Source organism: Macaca nemestrina, chromosome 12 (genome assembly GCF_043159975.1).
Source record: "Macaca nemestrina isolate mMacNem1 chromosome 12, mMacNem.hap1, whole genome shotgun sequence".
NCBI classification, from domain to species: Eukaryota; Metazoa; Chordata; class Mammalia; order Primates; family Cercopithecidae; genus Macaca; species Macaca nemestrina.
The window spans coordinates 119,156,449-119,173,387 of NC_092136.1; the positions used below are offsets into that span (position 1 = coordinate 119,156,449).

At 57.1% G+C, this 16,939-nt stretch overlaps 1 protein-coding gene and 1 non-coding gene across 5 annotated transcripts; both read right to left on the reverse strand.

The window, feature by feature from the left end:
* Nucleotides 1-267: 267 nt before the first annotated feature.
* Nucleotides 268-9,224, reverse strand: LOC105476370 (melanoma cell adhesion molecule). 4 transcript variants are annotated; one of them, XM_011732218.2, is made up of 16 exons: nt 9,097-9,224; nt 7,201-7,325; nt 6,895-7,102; nt 6,741-6,811; nt 6,551-6,638; nt 4,494-4,673; nt 4,251-4,372; nt 3,990-4,152; nt 3,776-3,894; nt 3,532-3,673; nt 3,255-3,376; nt 3,005-3,146; nt 2,815-2,910; nt 2,481-2,628; nt 2,074-2,191; nt 268-1,634 (listed from the first exon to the last, which is right to left on the reverse strand). In XM_011732218.2, exons 1-16 carry the CDS (start codon nt 9,161-9,163, stop codon nt 1,605-1,607), a joined length of 1,941 nt encoding a protein of 646 aa, XP_011730520.1. In that variant the 5' UTR covers nt 9,164-9,224; the 3' UTR covers nt 268-1,604. The 4 variants fall into 4 exon arrangements, with proteins under 4 accessions (XP_011730520.1, XP_011730522.1, XP_011730523.1 ...); XM_011732219.2 differs by lacking the exon at nt 268-1,634 and adding an exon at nt 1,641-1,971; XM_011732220.2 differs by lacking the exon at nt 2,815-2,910.
* Nucleotides 9,225-15,367: 6,143 nt separating this feature from the next.
* On the reverse strand, nt 15,368-15,494 carry LOC112425697 (small nucleolar RNA ACA64). The gene has a single exon (XR_003016834.1). It is a non-coding gene; the product is annotated as a small nucleolar RNA ACA64 (small nucleolar RNA).
* Nucleotides 15,495-16,939: the final 1,445 nt, after the last annotated feature.

Genomic DNA, 16,939 nt, shown 5'->3' on the forward strand with positions numbered 1-16,939 from the left:
CAGTTCCAAATGGCAGGAAAGCATAGGAAGGGGACACAGCTCCTGCTAACAGCCTGCCAGGTCCTTCATGCTGCGTCATCAGGGCAGTTTGGCTGCTGAAAAGTAGAGTGACTGTCCGCTGTGTGGTAGAACTTGAGCCATTTGCTCAGAAGCAGAACCCCTGATCTCTGCTGCCAACTGGAAACGGTTTTGTGTGCCTTTTGGTTGTAGTTTCAGAGGCCCCCAGGTTCCTGTGGTACCCATGATGAATAAAAAGCAATGTAAGACTTCTGGGACAATTAAGCTTTATTTTTCATATATATACATATATAAAGGAAACAGTTTGCAAACTTACACACCTGACAAAACCATATATACACACATATGTATGCATACACACAGACACACACCCAAAGCTCTAGCCAGGCCCGTTTTTCATCCCTAAGTACCATTCTCTCATTTGGGCCCTTCTAGGTTGGGGCTCCTGAGCTTGGTTTGTAGAAGTTTGGTGCTAATATAACCATAGCTTTAATCCCCGTGAAAGACAGTGTAGACCTCATCTTTGTCCGCTTCCCCTGCCTTTCACTCACGTGATCCAAGACAGCCGTGGGAGCCAAGTGAACACGGGCGGTTGAGGCTAATTCACTTGAACTCAAAAACAGTGCCCAGCTTCCTCACTGCAGGCACGTATCTTTTTTTTTTTTTTTTTTTTTTTTGAGATGGAGTCTCACTCTGTCGCCCAGGCTGGGGTGCAATGACACGATCTCAGCTCACTGCAAGCTCCGCCTCCTGGGTTCACGCCATTCTCCTGCCTCAGCCTCCCGAGTAGCTGGGATTACAGGCGCCGACCACTATGCCCGGCTAATTTTTTTTTTTGTATTTTTAGTAGAGATGGGGTTTCACTGTGTTAGCCAGGATGGTCTCAATCTCCTGACCTTGTGATCCACCTGCCTTGGCCTCCCAAAGTGCTGGGATTACAGGTGTGAGCCACTGCGCTCGGCCCCGGCACGTATCTTTTAAGGAATGACACCAGTTCCTGGCTTCTGCCCAAAGAAAAAAATGTCACAGGAGACTTGGAAGAGGCAGACAGGAAGGTGGTGGCGGCAACACTGCAGCTGCTTCTGGATGCTGCTGGGGTGCTCTCCAGAGCCGGTGTGAACAGCACACTTAAACATGAGCAGGTGCCTGGCTCCAGTGCATCCTCACTTCAGTGGTGCACTTGGATGATGGAAGCCATCCTTTGGGGCAGGAAACCAGCTCAGCGAGGCTACCCAGCTCAGCTGCTGGCAGGAGCCAGGTATTTACAGCCATAATGTGTGTAAAGAAAAAACACGTTCTGCAAGAAACTCTCCTACCCGCTCAGGAGGCGGGGGCTCCTTGCTTGGCATGAGCTTCACTCAATGTGGAGATGGTGGCGGACTGGTCCCTGAAAAGCGGGCCTTCTAGGGCCAAGTGAGGTTCTCAGGACAGCTCTGGTCCTAACCCAGTGGCCCTCTGAAAGGGGGTGTGCAGGCGAGTGGAGCAGGAGGCTTCTCTCTAGTCCCTTTGGAGGCTTTGGTTGAGAGAAGAGTGAGCAGGGAGCTGGGAATGGTCCAGGCAGGGAAGGGAACTGAAGTGATTCGGGGCTAATGCCTCAGATCGATGTATTTCTCTCCCTAAAAGTGGGAAGAGGAGAAGAGGGAAACACGGAGACGGTGCTCAGAGTTGAAGGTGTGAGCACCGAGAGGAAGGAGAGATGGAAGCAGAAGCCGATGAACTTGGTGCGGCAGCCTTGGGGAGGAAGCAAGGATGGGCATGGCAGGCCAGGGAAGGAGGGCAGTCCCCGTTTGACTGCACTGGTGAAATGGCCACACCCAGAGTCATGGGCATTGGTCAGGAAAAGATGATGGGACAGGTTTTTCTCAGTCTTCCTCCAAGCTCCCTCAGCCACTTGCCTGGCCCTGCCATCTGTGAGTGGTGTTAAGAAGGCAAGATGGGGCCTGCTCCTTATCTCTGACAAAGAGGGGTGAAGGATAGAGAGTTAGAACCGTTAGCCCCTGCTGCCCCCGGTCCTTGAGGATGTGGCAGGCTCTGGCCACAGGAACCGCCTCCTACCTGGTCTCCTGGAGCCCTCTTGTCACCGCTGCTGCCCTGCAGGAGGCCCATCTCTTCTGGGAGCTTATCTGACTTAACTTCAACTACAAATTCACTCTTACGAGACGGGGGCAGCGTGCTGGGAGGAGGGAGGGAGGCGAGAGGTTGGCACCTCGGGGCCGCAGGAAGGGAAGGGCCCACTGTGAAGGATGTGGGATGGTTGAGGGCTCCTTGCTCCAGGGCCAGCCCAGGGCAGGGAAGCAGGTCATGAGACCATGTGGCTGATGGAAGCTGGGCAGTGGGCAGTGGAGCAGGGAGCACCTTGGCCCAGGGCCCCACTTCTGCTCTCGAGGGGCAGGCGGGCGCTGGGCAGGCGGCAGGCTGGGCGGCAAGATGGGCGGGGGTGGAGGGGCCAGTGTTGGGCTTACATCTCCTGCTTGCCTGAGCGCCCGCACGGCAGCTTGCCCTTCTTATAGAGGAAATAGAGGACAGCACCCAGCACTGCCAGGACCAGGATGCACACAATCACAGCCACGATGACCACGCCCTGGCTCTCCGGCTCTGGCAGCTTTCTCTCTGCGCCACAAAGACACTCCTCGTCACTCCCTGCTCCAGGCCACCTTGTCGCCATTGCTGCCCCAGCCAGTCCAAGGCCGACAAGATGAGGCTGCTACTCACCTTTCTGGACAGGGCTCTCTGGGGAGGGACGGGGCAGAAAGGATGCCCTGGCACAGCCCTGTTCTCTTGCCAGGCCTGGCTTACCTGTGGAGGTGCTGTTGGCTCTGGTATGAGGACTGGCAGTGGAAGTGCTGAGGCCAGTGGTTGTGTTGGAGTCTGGTGTGAGGGTGGTTAAATTGACTAGGAGGCAGAGGGAGGGGTGTTAGGAGAAGCGCAAGTTACTGCCCGTGCCTGGGCCTGCCCCTGCCATCCCCTGCAGGGATGCAGCCCTCACCCAGCTCCAGGAAGAGGACGCTGGTGTTTTTGCCCAGGTCGTTGGAGGCCGTGCATTCAACACCTGTCTCCAACAGCTCTGGGGTCACGAGGACATTCAGGGTGCTCAGGACTCGCTGTGGATCTTGGTCTTGTTCACTTGCCTGCAAGGAAAGGAAGGAGGCAGCTCAGGGGATGGGGAGGATCTCTGGTCCCGGCCGCAAAGCCCAGGCGGGGATTGGGAGAGGGTGGCAGATGAGACACCTGCTCACCGTGCCGTTGACGTTCCAGGAGATGGTGGGCCGGGGGTGCCCTGACGCTTCACAAGACAGATTCAACATCATATTCTCTTTCACCCACACCTTCCTCTCCTTGAATGCCATCCAAGGGGGACCTTGGGGAGGTAGGGAGGGGTGAGGCGGCAAGCCCAGCTAGCCCGCCTCCCCCTCCGCACCAGAGCTCCCCAGAGCAGCAGGTGGCTTTTTGTCAAGAGCTTAAAAACCACCCCACTTGGGGTGACCTGGTCTCTACCCAGAGGGAGGGCCTCACCAAAAACGGCCACATTGACCAGCTGTGTGCGGTTCAGGCCGGGTATGCTGGGCACAGAGGCCACACAGCGGTAGCCGCCTCCTGCCTCCCGTTTCAGGTCATGCAACTGGAGCACAGGCCCCCTTTCCAGCACCTGGCCTGTCTGGGATGAGAGATGGGTCAGAGGGTCTGGGGAAGAGCACACTCTTGTCACCCCCAGCCCCACTCACCCATCAGCCCCTTGCTCCCCAGACCCGCCTGGTACCTCTTCTCTCAGCCACTGGAACTCGAGGTCCTGGCTGCTCTCTGCCTTACAAGTCAGAGTGAGGCTGCTGCCTTCCTGTCTCTCAGGGGCTGCGGGACTCACTCGGACGTCAGACACATCTGGGGGTACAGCAATCATGTCACCCAGGGCAGGGCAGGGCCAGTTCCCTGTTGCCCCAGTCTGCTCCCCCTGTCCTGGGTCCCCAGCTCCTCACAGTTCACCAGTAGTTCCTGTGGTTCACTCGGCAGCGATATCATGGTGTCCAAGTCCAGGCCCTGACATTCATAGAGCCCACTGTGTTCCTTCTGGGCAGGCTCTAGCACCAGGACCCCGTTGTCATTGGTTGTCTCTTCTTCTGCCTCCCTGGTGCTGGGGTTCTGGGGAAGACTGGGGAGGTGAGCAGAGTGCTCCTCCCGCCACTCCACCCGGGTCTCTGCTTGCATCTCCATCTGCACCCAGCACAAAGCCCCCACACCTGCTTGCTGATGCTGAAGTGCGGTGGAGGGTTGCCATCGGCCAAACACCTGATTTCCACGCGGTCCCCTTCCTTCAGCATTCCCACGGGCTCCACTTCCAACCACACTTTTTCTGTCGGGTCTGCATAGGCAAAGGGGGTAGCTCTTGGCCCATGAGTCAACCCTGGGCTGGATAGGGAGGGGCTAGCAGGAGTTTCCAGCAGCCCCAGCCCCAGTGAGCAGAGAGTCAAGTTAGCACTCACAGAAAACAGGGACAGTCACTTCCCTGGACTCCTTCATGTGGTTCCCACTGGGCAGCCGATAGTTGAGCTCACAGTAAAACTGGGCATCTTTGTCTTCTTTAACCAGCTGAGCCTTCAGAATACTCTTCAAGGTGTACAAACCACTCGACTCCACAGTCTGGGACGACTGAATGTGGACCCCTGGGCAGGGAGGAAGGGGAGGAAGACTCAGCCTCAGTCCCACCTCCAACCCCACCCTAGGGTTGTCCACCAGGGTTCGTAGGTGTCCATCTAAAGAGTCCCGTGTCCCCTGTAGAGGGCCAGGTACAAATGCAAGCTGGAAACCCTTCAACCCAGCACTTTTACTGCTCAGGGTCAACCCTAGAAAAACATTTACAGGTCTGCTCATGCTCATATCCAAGGATGTGTGCAAAGAATGCTGCAATGATAAAAACGAGCAGCTGTCTAGATGTCCACTAACTGGGGAATGGTGAACTCGACTACATGATATGCATAGTATGGAAAACTCGGCAATAAGCAAAACCATCAGCTGATCTAAATAGACTGACCCAGAAAGATCGTACAAAAGAAATTGTCTAACAATGTATACCATACAACACCACTTAGATCAGGCTTTCTCAGCACTACTGATAATTTTTTTTTTCTTTTTTGTTTTGAGAGGGAGTTTCGCTCTTGTTGCCCAGGCTGGAGTGCAATGGTGCAATCTCGGCTCACCGCAACCTCCACCTACCTCCTGAGTTCAAGTGATTCTCCTGCCTCAGCCTCCTGAGTAGCTGGGATTACAGGCATGCGCCACCACGCCCGGCTAATTTTGTATTTTCAGTAGAGATGGGGTTTCTCCATGTTGGTCAGGCTGGTCTTGAACTCCTGACCTCAGGTGATCCGCCCATCTCGGCCTCCCAAAGTGCTGGGGTTATAGGCGTGAGCCCAGCCAGCACTACTGATGTTTTAGGCCACATTGATTCTTTATTGTAGGGGCTGTCCTGTGCACTGTAGGATGTTAGCGACATCCTTGGCCTCTCTACCTACTAGATGGCAGTAGCACCCCCTCTAAGTGTGACAACTAAAAATATCTCCAGACATTGCCAAATATCTCCTAGGAGGAGGGGGTACAAAATCACCCCTGGTTAAGAATGACTGATTTAGATAACAAAAAACAAAAGCCTATATCGTTCTAGAAATGTTTCTATATATGAGCAAATACATAGAAATAGGCTTGAAAGAACACACCCTGATTGATAACAGATATTATATCTGGGAGGGGGTCTCAGGCAAGAAGAAACTTCTAGATTTTTTGTCAGTTTAAATTCTCATGAAAATATTTTCAAGCACCATTTGTATAATTTTTTTTTTAGTTAAAAAGCTTAAAGAAAACATAAGGCAAGTTCCTGTGTAGTACCATAGGCACAGCTCTTTTTAAGAGATGGGGTTGGCCGGGCGCGGTGGCTCAAGCCTGTAATCCCAGCACTTTGGGAGGCCGAGACGGGCGGATCACGAGGTCGGGAGATCGAGACCATCCTGGCTAACACGGTGAAACCCCGTCTCTACTAAAAAAAAAAATACAAAAAACTAGCCGGGCGAGGTGGTGGGCGCCTGTAGTCCCAGCTACTCGGGAGGCTGAGGCAGGAGAATGGCGTGAACCCGGGAGGCGGAGCTTGCAGTGAGCTGAGATCCGGCCACTGCACTCCAGCCTGGGCGACAGAGCGAGACTCCGTCTCAAAAAAAAAAAAAAAAAAAAAGAGATGGGGTCTCGCTCTGTCACCCAGGCTGGAGTGAGGTGGCACAATCCTAGCTCACTGCAGCCTCCATTTCCTGGGCTCATATGATCCTCCTACCTCAGCCTCCCAAGTAGCTGGGACCACAGGCACACACCACCATGTCCGGCTAATTTTTTTATTTTCTGTAGAGACGGGGTCATCCTATGTTGTCCAAGGTGGTCTTGAACTCTTGGCCTCCAGAGATCCTCCTGCCTTGGCCTCCCACAGCACTGAGATTACAGGTGTGAGCCACCACACCTGGCCCAAGGGTGGCTTTTGGGAGCAGAAAGGGCTACTCACGGTTCTTCTCCTCCTTCAGAGGCCGGCCATTCTTGTACCAGATGACTTGAGGAATGGGGTACCCATTCCTCCCTACACAGGTTGCGACCTAAGGAGCACAAGGTGTAAGTCTCCCTGCCTCCCAGCCCTCTGCAAGCCCCATCTCAGCTGCTGTGCACCAGCTGCCCAGCCCATCTGCCACACATCTCACCTCCTCAGGCTCCTTACTGTCCACAGGGATGCCCAGGGCGTTGACCTGGATGTTTGGCTCCTCTGGAGCTTCTACAAGAAAATAGAAATGAGGGGGACATGGGACCACGCCCCACCACCCTCACTGCCCAGCTGGCAGACATGGGGTCACGCACTGTAGACGCGGAGTTGGATGCGGTGCTCCTGGGACCGAGGGCGCTTGCCCTGGCACAAGAAGATGCGCTCGTCGTGGGGGGTGACTTGAGTCAGGGCCAGAGTAGCCCCTCTGTCCTGGAGGCTGAGCCGGTGCTGGTACTCCCCAGGTTCACTCTGGCCCTGGCCCTGGCGCACACGGAAGATGGGTATCCGCTTCTCCTTGTGGACCTAATGGGAGGGGATACAGAGGAGGAGAGGGTCCTGGGCTACAAGAGGGGCAGAGCCTCCCACCCCGGGCTGCGCTTTGCAGGAGCCCAAGCACTCACAGAAAACCAGTCGACATGGCTGAGGTTGCCTTGGGACTGGGAGAGGCCGCACTTCAGAAGGGCTGTGCTGCCCACTTCCACCTCCACCAGCTCAGGCGCAGGCTGCTCAGCCTCTCCGGGCACACCTGGGGGAGGGAGGCGGGGCCCCCCGCAGCTGTGTCAGCTCCAGCGGCTGTCCGCCCCTTCCCTCGCAGCGCTGCTGCAGCTGTTTTTCCTGCCACTCAGAGCGTCTGCAGAGGGCCCTGTCCTCTGAACGCTGGACCCCCCGACCCGCGCCCCACCTGGGCCAACCCTCTCCCCGTCCAGGAGACCCCAGGTCCCTGGAGCTGAGCAGAGATTGAGCAGAGACTGAGCACCGAGCAGCTCCAGCTGAGGCTGGTAGAGGGGCTGAGAGGGGCAACCCAGGCTCCGAGCCAAGAGGAAGGCCCCTTTCCTTCCAGGCCCCCTCCTCTCCGGGTGAGCTCAGAGTGTGGGAATGCAAGGCATGTGCCAGGCTGGGGCACACAGGCCCTTTTGTGTCACCACCGCCAGGGGAAGACACCACTACTCTACCCTCTGCCCTCCAAAATCCCTGCCCTAACTCCCCACAAGACCCAGCGGGCTAACTCTGGCGGAAGTTCCCGTCTCATGCTCCCTCAGCAGCACCTCCATAAACTCCGCACACACCCGGGACCCCACCCTGGGAAGCCGGTAAGGATGGAGAGGTCAGAGTCTCCTCCAGGGGTCAGGGCAAGGGCCAGGCAGTGGGCAGGAGTGACGTCAGTGGTGCCAGCGTGCTGCCAGCCCTGTGAGGAGGTGATGTCACTCGACACCATCTGCCTGGGCTCTGGGATGCCTGGGTTGTTGCCTTGGCTCTCGGACAAGGAGGGCAGGTGGAAGGAGGGGTCTCCAACCCGGAGCCTCAGACCCCTGACTCCTTCTCCCAGAGCTAGAAGAGCAGGGCAGGGTGGAGCTGGACCGGCTGCAACTGTGGAGCCCGATTTAGCCCTTTCCCCAGAAATAAAGTCAGCCTGGGAGGCAGTAGCCTGGAATACCCCAGGGACATGGTTGGCACTGGGCATGAGGCCAGCGAGCTGGGTATTGCCTAGCCCTCCCCTTCCCCAGCCGGACAGCGGCTGGGACGGCGGAACGGGAGCTAAGAGAAACACGCGACACAGCTGCGGGCCATACAAGGGCAGCGTGGACCCGAGAGCGCCCGGCTACCAGGCGGATCCAGAGAAACGCTCCAAGGTGCCCGGGCGCTCTTCCCACCTGAATGTGGTCCCCAAAATAAGCCAGCGGGCGCTTCCAGTATGGGAATCCTCCATCCCTCATCTCTGTCCCCTATGATCCCATCACTTGGGGAGGCGCGAGGCGACCCACACCGCCCCGCAACCCATGCCAACGCCCAGCTCGGGCGGGAGCCGCCGAACCTCCCGCTCTCGCTCACCTCCAGCCTGGCGCGATGCCCAGGCGGGAGGGGGAAGGGGTGGGCCGGCGCACCCCCTCCAGCGAAGGAAGCTGCCTTTTCCAGCAACAGGCGGGCGCGGAATTCAGGCTTTGAGGATGCGCCCCAGCTGCGCCTCCTGCCCGGCTTCAGTTGCGGGCCTCCAGAGTGAGCACCTCAGGGACGACTCCCCCCAGCACCCCGAAAGGCTGGGCTCCACCCCTTCTCGCTCCCAGAAGCAGCCTCCTCCCCGCCTTCCCAGTGCTGCTCCCGGGATACTCTAGAATCCCCGCTGCAAACTGGCTGCAAAGAAGAGTTGCTCGTGAGCAAGGCGCCCGGCGGTCGGGGACCCGGGGAGGAGGCGCGTCCTCTTGGACGCAACGCCCTGACCCTGCCGCGCCGCTGGCTCTGCTCGCTGGCACGCTCCACCGTAGACCCCTAGCCGGGGCGCGGCCCCCCTACGAACTCACCCGCGACGCGAGGACAGCAGCAGCAGGCGGCGAGCAAGAAGGCGCAGACCAGCCTGGGAAGCCCCATGCTTCCCCGCCGGAGGGCGAGAGCCAAGTGAGCAGCTCAAGGCTGCCGGGGGCTGACGTCAGGGGGGCGGGGGAGGGGGCCCGGAGCGCCCGGGCCCGCCCCGCCCCGCGCAGCCCCCAGCCCCCGCCCCGCGCGCCGCAGCCCTAGGGGGCGGGCCCCGGCGCCGCCAGCCCGGGAGCTGCGCCCAGGAGCGCAGCCGGAGGTAGGCCGGAGCCGGACTCCCAGGCTCCTGGCTTGGGAAGGCTGAGGGGGTAGTGACAGGTGTCTAGGGGTCTGACTGACCGAGGTGGCAGCGAGGAGAAGCTGTCCCGGATGCCCGGAGTCGCCCCGGGTCGAAGCCAGCCAGGCTCACCCCTGTTGAGCCCCTGCCAGCCAATGTAGCCTCTGGGGGACCTCCTGGGGGAGGAGCAGTAGCGGACCTGGTCCTCAGTGTCCCCAAGGGGCCTCCCAATTGGCTCCCCTCCCCTGCCACAGAGAATTCAGGCCGGCCTCGATCGCTTCCCAGAACGATTGCACCACTGTCGCTGCCGCCGGCCTGGCACTGCCTCAGCCTCACAGTGCTGGCAGCTTTGGGAGAAGAACCCTGTGCCAGTCCCATAGACCAGAGGTACCTGTATGGGGAGTGGAGAGGGTGCCTTCTGGGCTGTCCCTTCAAACCCAAGCTGCTGCAAGTCTAGCCTTTGACCAGAGAAAGGAAGGAGGGGGCTGAATTCGCAGGCCCAAGGTGTTCACACTTGTCCAGACCTGGGCCTTGAGAATCATGTTTCTTCCCTCTTCACTCTGGAGCCTACCCTGGGACTCAGTTTCCCCTCACCTAAGAGAAAGAAACAGGGAGAAGAAAGAGTTAATGGGCGAGGGGTCCCCAGCCTGACCCTGCAAACCTGTTGCTGTTCCTGATCATTGAAAGGATCCCGGCAGCAATGACCCCCACGCCGTCTTCCCCAGCCCTGTTGGTGGTGGGTCCATAGCTGAGGGAAGAATCAAATCAGCCCTGCTTGGGTGGGGAGCTCTGCAGCTACCCTTCTCCCAAAAAGACTTCTCCCTGGGTCTTCTGGCCTCTTGAACTAAGGCTCTAGGGAGGGGGAGGGGCTCTTGCCTCACTGTGACCCCAGCAGCCTGGCCTCAGAAAAGGGGTCCACATCTCCTGGTGCGCCTTCACCAGGGAGTGCCAAATAGGGGCCTGGATTTGGGTAGAGGTGTGTTGCCCAGCAGGGCCACCCCTCTGCTGGCTGGGGGAGGTGGAGGGTGAGCCGGCAAACCCCAGAGATGGCCAGGTGACTTGAGAGCATGCTCGGGGTGGCGTTTTGATGACGCAGAGATGACTGGCAAACCACACCAGCCTTGTCTTTCAGAGCTTTGCCGACCCCTCCTCCATGGCCATTAGTCTCCAGCCAGAGGCCGTGCAGAACCCAGGCCCGCCGGGCCAGGGGCCTGGAGCCTGGAGCTTGGAGCCTGCAGGGAGAACAAGAGGAGGACCCTGGCACCCCCTCCGGAGTGAATTTATGGACTGGCCCCAGGCCCAGAGCTGAATAGATGAGAATATTTTGTCTGCTGGGCTGGAGTGGGAATGGTTGAAGGATGCCATTTGCCCTGGCAGGCCCGGCTGGGCATGGAGCTGGCTTCCCTGCCCAACCCCCTTCCTTCACTTAACACCATTAACTAATCATTCGCCTCTCTGGCCTGAAAACAAAGCCAGCTAACCACCAAGGACAGTCAGTTCTGAATTCTTCTTCCGCTGGAGGAGAGTGAAGCCAGGTGGGGGTGGAGGATTTTTCTCTGCAGTGAAAGGGAAATGAGGTTAGAGCCTAGAGCCCAGGGTGACGTCCCTTCCCCTGCATGGCCCCACCAAACAAGCACAGAAGACTGTCCTTTAAGGAAGCCAGTAGCCTGGGGCTGTCTAGGCTGCTCAGGAGTGGGTCATAGCCTCAGGGGACAGACAGCTTCGGGATGGTTTCATGAGGTGGGCACTTTGGGATTCCAAACTAAAGAGGGGTCAGGACCTCGGAGAGGACTCAGGAATGGAGGCAGGGAGCAGGGTGGGGGGAGCGGAAGGTGAAGGGGATCAGCCCTCAGCTCCCCTTAGAGGCCGGAGGCTAGCACTCCAGCAGCAGCAAGAGAGAGAAGGTGGCTGCTGGACTTCTAGCAGGACAGGATTGACAGCCAGCAGAAGGGAGTTGGAGGAGGAGGCCATGGCCTTCCTCCTTCCAGTCCATGTGCAGGGCCCCAGCACATGGACTGGGTTGGAAGAGCCTGGCTCAGATGTAGGCCAGGGCCAGAAGAGGCCCTGGGGGCCTTAGTAAGAGTCCTCATTCTTACTCTTTTTTCCCTCCTTGGGTTGCAGGCAAGAAGGCTGCTTTCCTCCAGCCCCATGGTGGACCTGGGCCCCTCAGACGTGAGGGACCCTCCTGCGCATAATGTCCTCTGCATGTCTCTGGTATAGGTCTGATCACAGGTGGAGAAATTGAGGCCAGGTGGGGTGGGGGGTGGGGGTCCTGGTTGGGCTCCTCAGCCACATTCTCCTGGGTGGGTGGAGCTTTCAGCTCATTGTAAGGAGAAGTAGAGCCCTGGGGAGTTGGAGGTAAAAAGACAAGGATGGACCTGTCCCCAGAGGCCGGGAAGGGGCAAGACTGGAACCCAAGTGTCCTCTCTCAGCTCCAGCATAGGGAACTTAATGACTTCCAACCCATCCTTCTGGATCCAGGGGCCTTGACCAGGATGTGAGGATGTGAGAAGGGTGGGCTGGGCTGAGGAAGGAAGCTGATAAAGAGGTGTTTGCAGCTGCTATGAGAACATGGGGTGGGGGAGTCCCAACAATCTTGGCAGTTATGGAGACTGGGGAACCTCCTGGCCAGGCCAGATAATAGGATCCGGTCTGGGTCTTTGGAGGGGGGGGAAGGTGGAGAATTTTTCCAGAATGTGGGTGTGAGTAGGAGAGGATTGTACTGAAGGAGTGAAAACAGGGTAGAAAAGGGGGGGGGCAGGAAACCGGATACTGTACTGGGGGGCCTGTGGGAGATGTGGGGGAAGAGACTGAATCGGGGGAAGCAGCCCTGCTCCCGCCGGACGCTGTCTCACCCATGTCCTTCGCACCTGACCCAGGGCAGGAGGAAGGAGGCACAGCCGGGATGGAGGTGTACCCCACAACACCTTGGGAGAGAGGGAGGATGGCCTTCTGGGGGATGGGGGGACTATTTTTAAACTTGGAAAAACCGTGAGTTCATCTCCATTCTGGAGGCTGCAAAGGCCCCATTGTACAGGGGTCTAGAGAGGGGGAGCAGAGGGAGGGGGCAACGGGCACAATGGCGAGGATTATGTTGGAGCAGGCAGGGGGGTAGAGGGCGGAGAGCGGGGGAGGGGCTGTCTTCGTCACAGCTGGCCTACTGAACTCTGGGGTCGAGCCAGGCTGGGGCTTGAACTGGGGGGGCGGGGCCCACCCTCACAAAGATCCCTGTTGGGGAACTGGGGTCTCTGACATCCGGTGGCCCATCATGGGGAGGGGGCTGACGGTGGGATTCCCACAGCCTGGCTTTCCCAGGGACCGCAGGGTCTGTTCCCAGGCTCCCAGCATTCCGACGACTCCCCTGAGAGCTGCTGGCCTCTTCCCTCCGCCCCTTCCCTGCCAGGGAGTGGGGGGAGAGAAGGAGAAAGGATGTGGATGCATCAGGACTCTTCCTGGGGATGATGGACTCTTAAACCAGAGGCAGGGATTGGGTGGGCAGCAGTGGGTGGTTAGGGTAGGTTGATGGGGATTATAGCCCTCCCATTGGAGCCCCCAACCCCGCGGACCCCTCCTCGGACCAACTGGGGACTGTCCTTCTGGTACTTAGGAGCCTCCGCACGGGGGCCAGCCCACCTGCCGAACCTCAGGCCTCCGGCACCCAGGGTCTCCACCCAGGGGACCCGGCCGCGGCGGGAAGGCGCCGGCGCTAAGCTCCCCAGGAGCCGGCCTCGAGGTCCCGCCCGGCGGAGGCAGGGGGCGGGGATCCGGCCGCTCGCCCCAACCCAAACATTACCATAAATGCTCAGGCGACCGCGGGTGGATGGGCGCGCGGGGACCCTGGGGCTCTCCGGAAGTCCCGGATCCGGTCCCCAGGCTCGACTCAGCGCGGGCCAGCGCAGTGATTCAGTCTGACCAGCCGTCCTCTTTACAAAGCGGTGCAGCCGGGGAAGGCAGAGCTGGGGTGGGCGCGGGGACAGGGTGGAGAAAACCCAGGCCGTAGGGGGCGTCTCGGGGCTGCCTCCTGGGTAGGCAGTGAGACTGTGACCTCTGGTTAAAGAAAGAGTGGGCCTTCTAGCCAGATGGCAGCGTCGGCTCCGCGGGGCCGCGGCTCGGTCTCCCTGCAGCTCTGCGTGCCCGCTGCTGTCAGCAGTGACACCCTGGGTCTCGGTTCCCCGGCCCGAGCACCTAATCCCCTTCCCTCTCCTCTGTCCCCAGCCTGCACTTGGGGAAATGAAGGGTGATGGGGGCGGGGGTGGTAGCAGGATGCTGGGAGTTTACACCTCTCCCCTTCAGGGAAGTTCACATCCGCTCCCCAAAATACCACCACCCAGGGAGAGGAATGTCCCCAGAGAGCTCTTCAAATTAGACTTTGAGTCGTCACTGAGGGAAGGGCCAGCTGGTCTACAGGAGGGGGCCTGTGGGAAACCTGGGGGCGCCATGTTGCTGTCTTCTGGCCCCTCTCCTCCCTGAAGGACGCTCCGGCAGTTCCTCTTCCCTGCCACACGGGGCTGCCAGCAACCCAGGGGGAGCCTTGGAGAAGGTGGGTTCCATCCCACCCCCGGCGAGGCCTCGGACCCTCACTGCTGCTGCCAGGACTGATATTGGAGCCGGGAGTAGAGAGGGGAGGAAAGAGGCCGGGCGTGATGGCTCACGCCTGTAATCCCAGCACTCTGGGAGGCCAAGGCAGGCGGATCACAAGGTCGAGAGATCGAGACCATCCTGGCCAACATGGTGAAACCCCATCTCTACTAAAAATACAAAAATTAGCTGGGTGTGGTGGCGCGCACCTGTAGCCCCAGCTAGTGGGGAGGCTGAGGCAGGAGTATTGCTTGAACCCAGGAGGCGGCAGTTGTAGTGAGCCGAGATCACGCCACTGCACTCCAGCCTGGGCGACAGAGTGAGATTCTGTCTTAAAAAAAAAAAAAAATTGTGTTAGCAGCTGACACTGTGGTGTGTACCTGTGGTCTCAGCTACTTGAGAGGCTGAGGTAGGAGGATTGCTTGAGCCCAGTAGTTCAAGGCCAGCCTGCACAACATATGGAGACCCTCATCTCCAAAAATAAACAAATAAATAATTGTGGTAAAATGCACATAACAGAATTTTAGCCAATTTAAACGTCAGCATTCCGTGGTATTAAGCACATTCACAATGCTGTGCAATTATCACCATTATCAAGTTCCAGAATTTTGTCTTCAAGGAACTAAAATTTGAACCAAGTTTTATCTAACTCCAAAACCTGCACACTGTATGTGTCATAATTACAGCTGAATCAAGAGCTCAGTTGTGTGGTAAAGACAGGAAGTGCGACTGGGATTCAGAAAAGGGGGTGTCAGTGTGGACTGTGCTGGCTAGGAAAGTCCGGAAATATGAAGCCTTCAATGAAAGGTCAGGTTTAGATAGGGAGGATCGAGGAATGATCTTTTGAGGTAGGGGAAATGACACAAGCAAAAAGAGAGATGGGACCCGTGAAAGGGGCACCTATATGGACAACTACAGAATTTCCCTATCAGAAAGTGTCAGAGTAGCCATCCGGCTAGAAGATGGAGTTGGTGGGGAGGCTAGGTGACTTGTCTTGAGATTATATTCACATAGCAATCCCACTACTTTTTTTTTTTTTTTTTTTGAGACAGTCTTCCTCAGTCGCCCAGGCTTTAGTGCAGTGGCTCGACCTCAGCTCACTGTAACCCCTGCCTCCTGGGTTCAAGCGATTCTTCTGTCTCAGCCTCCCGAGTAGCTGGGATTACAGGCACACCACCACGCTTGGTTAATTTTTGTATTTTTAGTAGAGATGGGGTTTCACCATGTTAGCCGGGCTGGTCTTGAACTCCTGGCCTCAAGTGATCCGCCAGGCTCAGCCTCCCAAATTGGTGGGATTACAGGCGTGAGCCACCTCACCTGGCCTAGTCCACTACTTTCATTTCCAGTATCCATTTACATGGAGCGCATTGAGGATAGCTTTATTTATGTATTTATTTTTACGTGGCGCCTGTCAGGGCCTGGGTTTCACTGCCACACACAGGGCAGTGCATGGTGAGCTGAGTCCCCTAGAAGCTCTGGGCACTGAATCTCACTTGTGGCCACTGGCAAAGCGCAGCATGATTTTCATCCAACCCCGGGCTCCCCAACCACCAGAGGGATGTGGGTGGTTGACGCAGCCAGATCTACCTAAGTGGAGAGGGGGCTAGCTCTAGCTACACCATTACCCCTTGGCATCACCCTTATGAGTTACATGGCTAAGTAGAAATTCAGCACGATAGAGGGTGCATGCACGTGGGAGCTTGGGCAGATGAGATGGGCTTAGGTTATAAGGGAACAGCTTAAGATAGGGTGAGCAATGGGGAGCCACTGCAGGTTCTTGAGCAATGGAAAAACGATGTGACATTGGAATTTAGGTTAACCGTGGTTTCTTGATTTCATCTTGGCCTGAGAGCACCCCCTGGTGCCGCTAGTTTGAATTGTTTTCTCAACTTACAGAGCAGGTGGGAGGATAGGGGACTGAAAAGCGGGATTGATGAATCGCAGAAGCCAGACTCTTGGGTCCTATTTCACTTCATCCTGGGTAATGACAGCCTTGCAACAAAGCTAGGGATGATATGCGGGCAGACAGGATTTGAGGTCAAGAGGGGCATTGTAGTTCCCTTCTCTGTCTCATAACTCGGTGCATATGTGTATTGTGATTTGGGATACAGCACACTAGTCAGGAACTAAGCTGGGGGCTGGAGACAGGATAATAACTAAAAACAAAAGTCATGTGCTTGAGAAACGTACAGTCTCGTGAGGGCGACAGACAAATAAATAATTATAACACAAAGGGCTGCGTACCAGGGTGCAAATATGCACATAAAACAGTTACTTAACCCAGCCTGAGGTGAGGAAAGACGGGTTCTTGGAAGAGTTGATGCCTAGCTTCATTTTAGGTGATGAATAGGACGTAACTAGGTAAATGGGGGTGGGCTGTGTTGTCTGAAGTGTGACAGAGCTCGCTATGTGCAGGGGGCTGCTGGGAGTTGGTTAATATTCTTCAAGGGAAGGCTGAGGTTAGTGAAGGATGAGGCCAGATTACAAAGGATTTGTAAGCCATGGTCAATTACTCAAGAGCAACAGGCTGTGTATAAATGGTGGTGTTAAGCAAGGGAGCAACCACAAGTGACTTTAAATCCATTAGAGCTCAGGCCCCAGAGGGACAGAACAAAAGGCCCCTCTTACTAAGTTTCCATTTCCCTTCTCAGATCCCTCCTTTCTCTTGGGTGATGAGGTTGAAAACAGCCAATCCCTTCTGGGGAGCCTGCCTCCGGCACACTGAGTGTGGCCTTATTTTACCTCCAACAAACCAGTTCATTTTATCATAATAGTCCCACAGTAGAATCAGAGGGAAGTGTGGGGAGGGGGGCTCTTCCCTCATATCATCCACATGTGACTGAGATCCCCTTGGCAACCTCTTGGAGGTGGGATACAGCACTTCACCGAGTCCACTAAAAACAATCCTTGTACCAACTCCACACAGTGGAGTACTATGCATCTGTTAAAAGAATGAGGACAGGCCGGGCACGGTGGCT

Bases quoted from the DNA above. Each gene is read 5' to 3' on its own strand.
- LOC105476370 (XM_011732218.2), bottom strand. From the start codon at position 9,163: ATGGGGCTTCCCAGGCTGGTCTGCGCCTTCTTGCTCGCCGCCTGCTGC. The intron at 3,147-3,254 runs GTGAGCAGGTGT...CTTTCCTTGCAG, and splicing joins CCTGGAACGTCAACGGCACG to GCAAGTGAACAAGACCAAGA. The intron at 2,629-2,814 runs GTAAGCCAGGCC...TTTGTGGCGCAG, and splicing joins AGCCAACAGCACCTCCACAG to AGAGAAAGCTGCCAGAGCCG.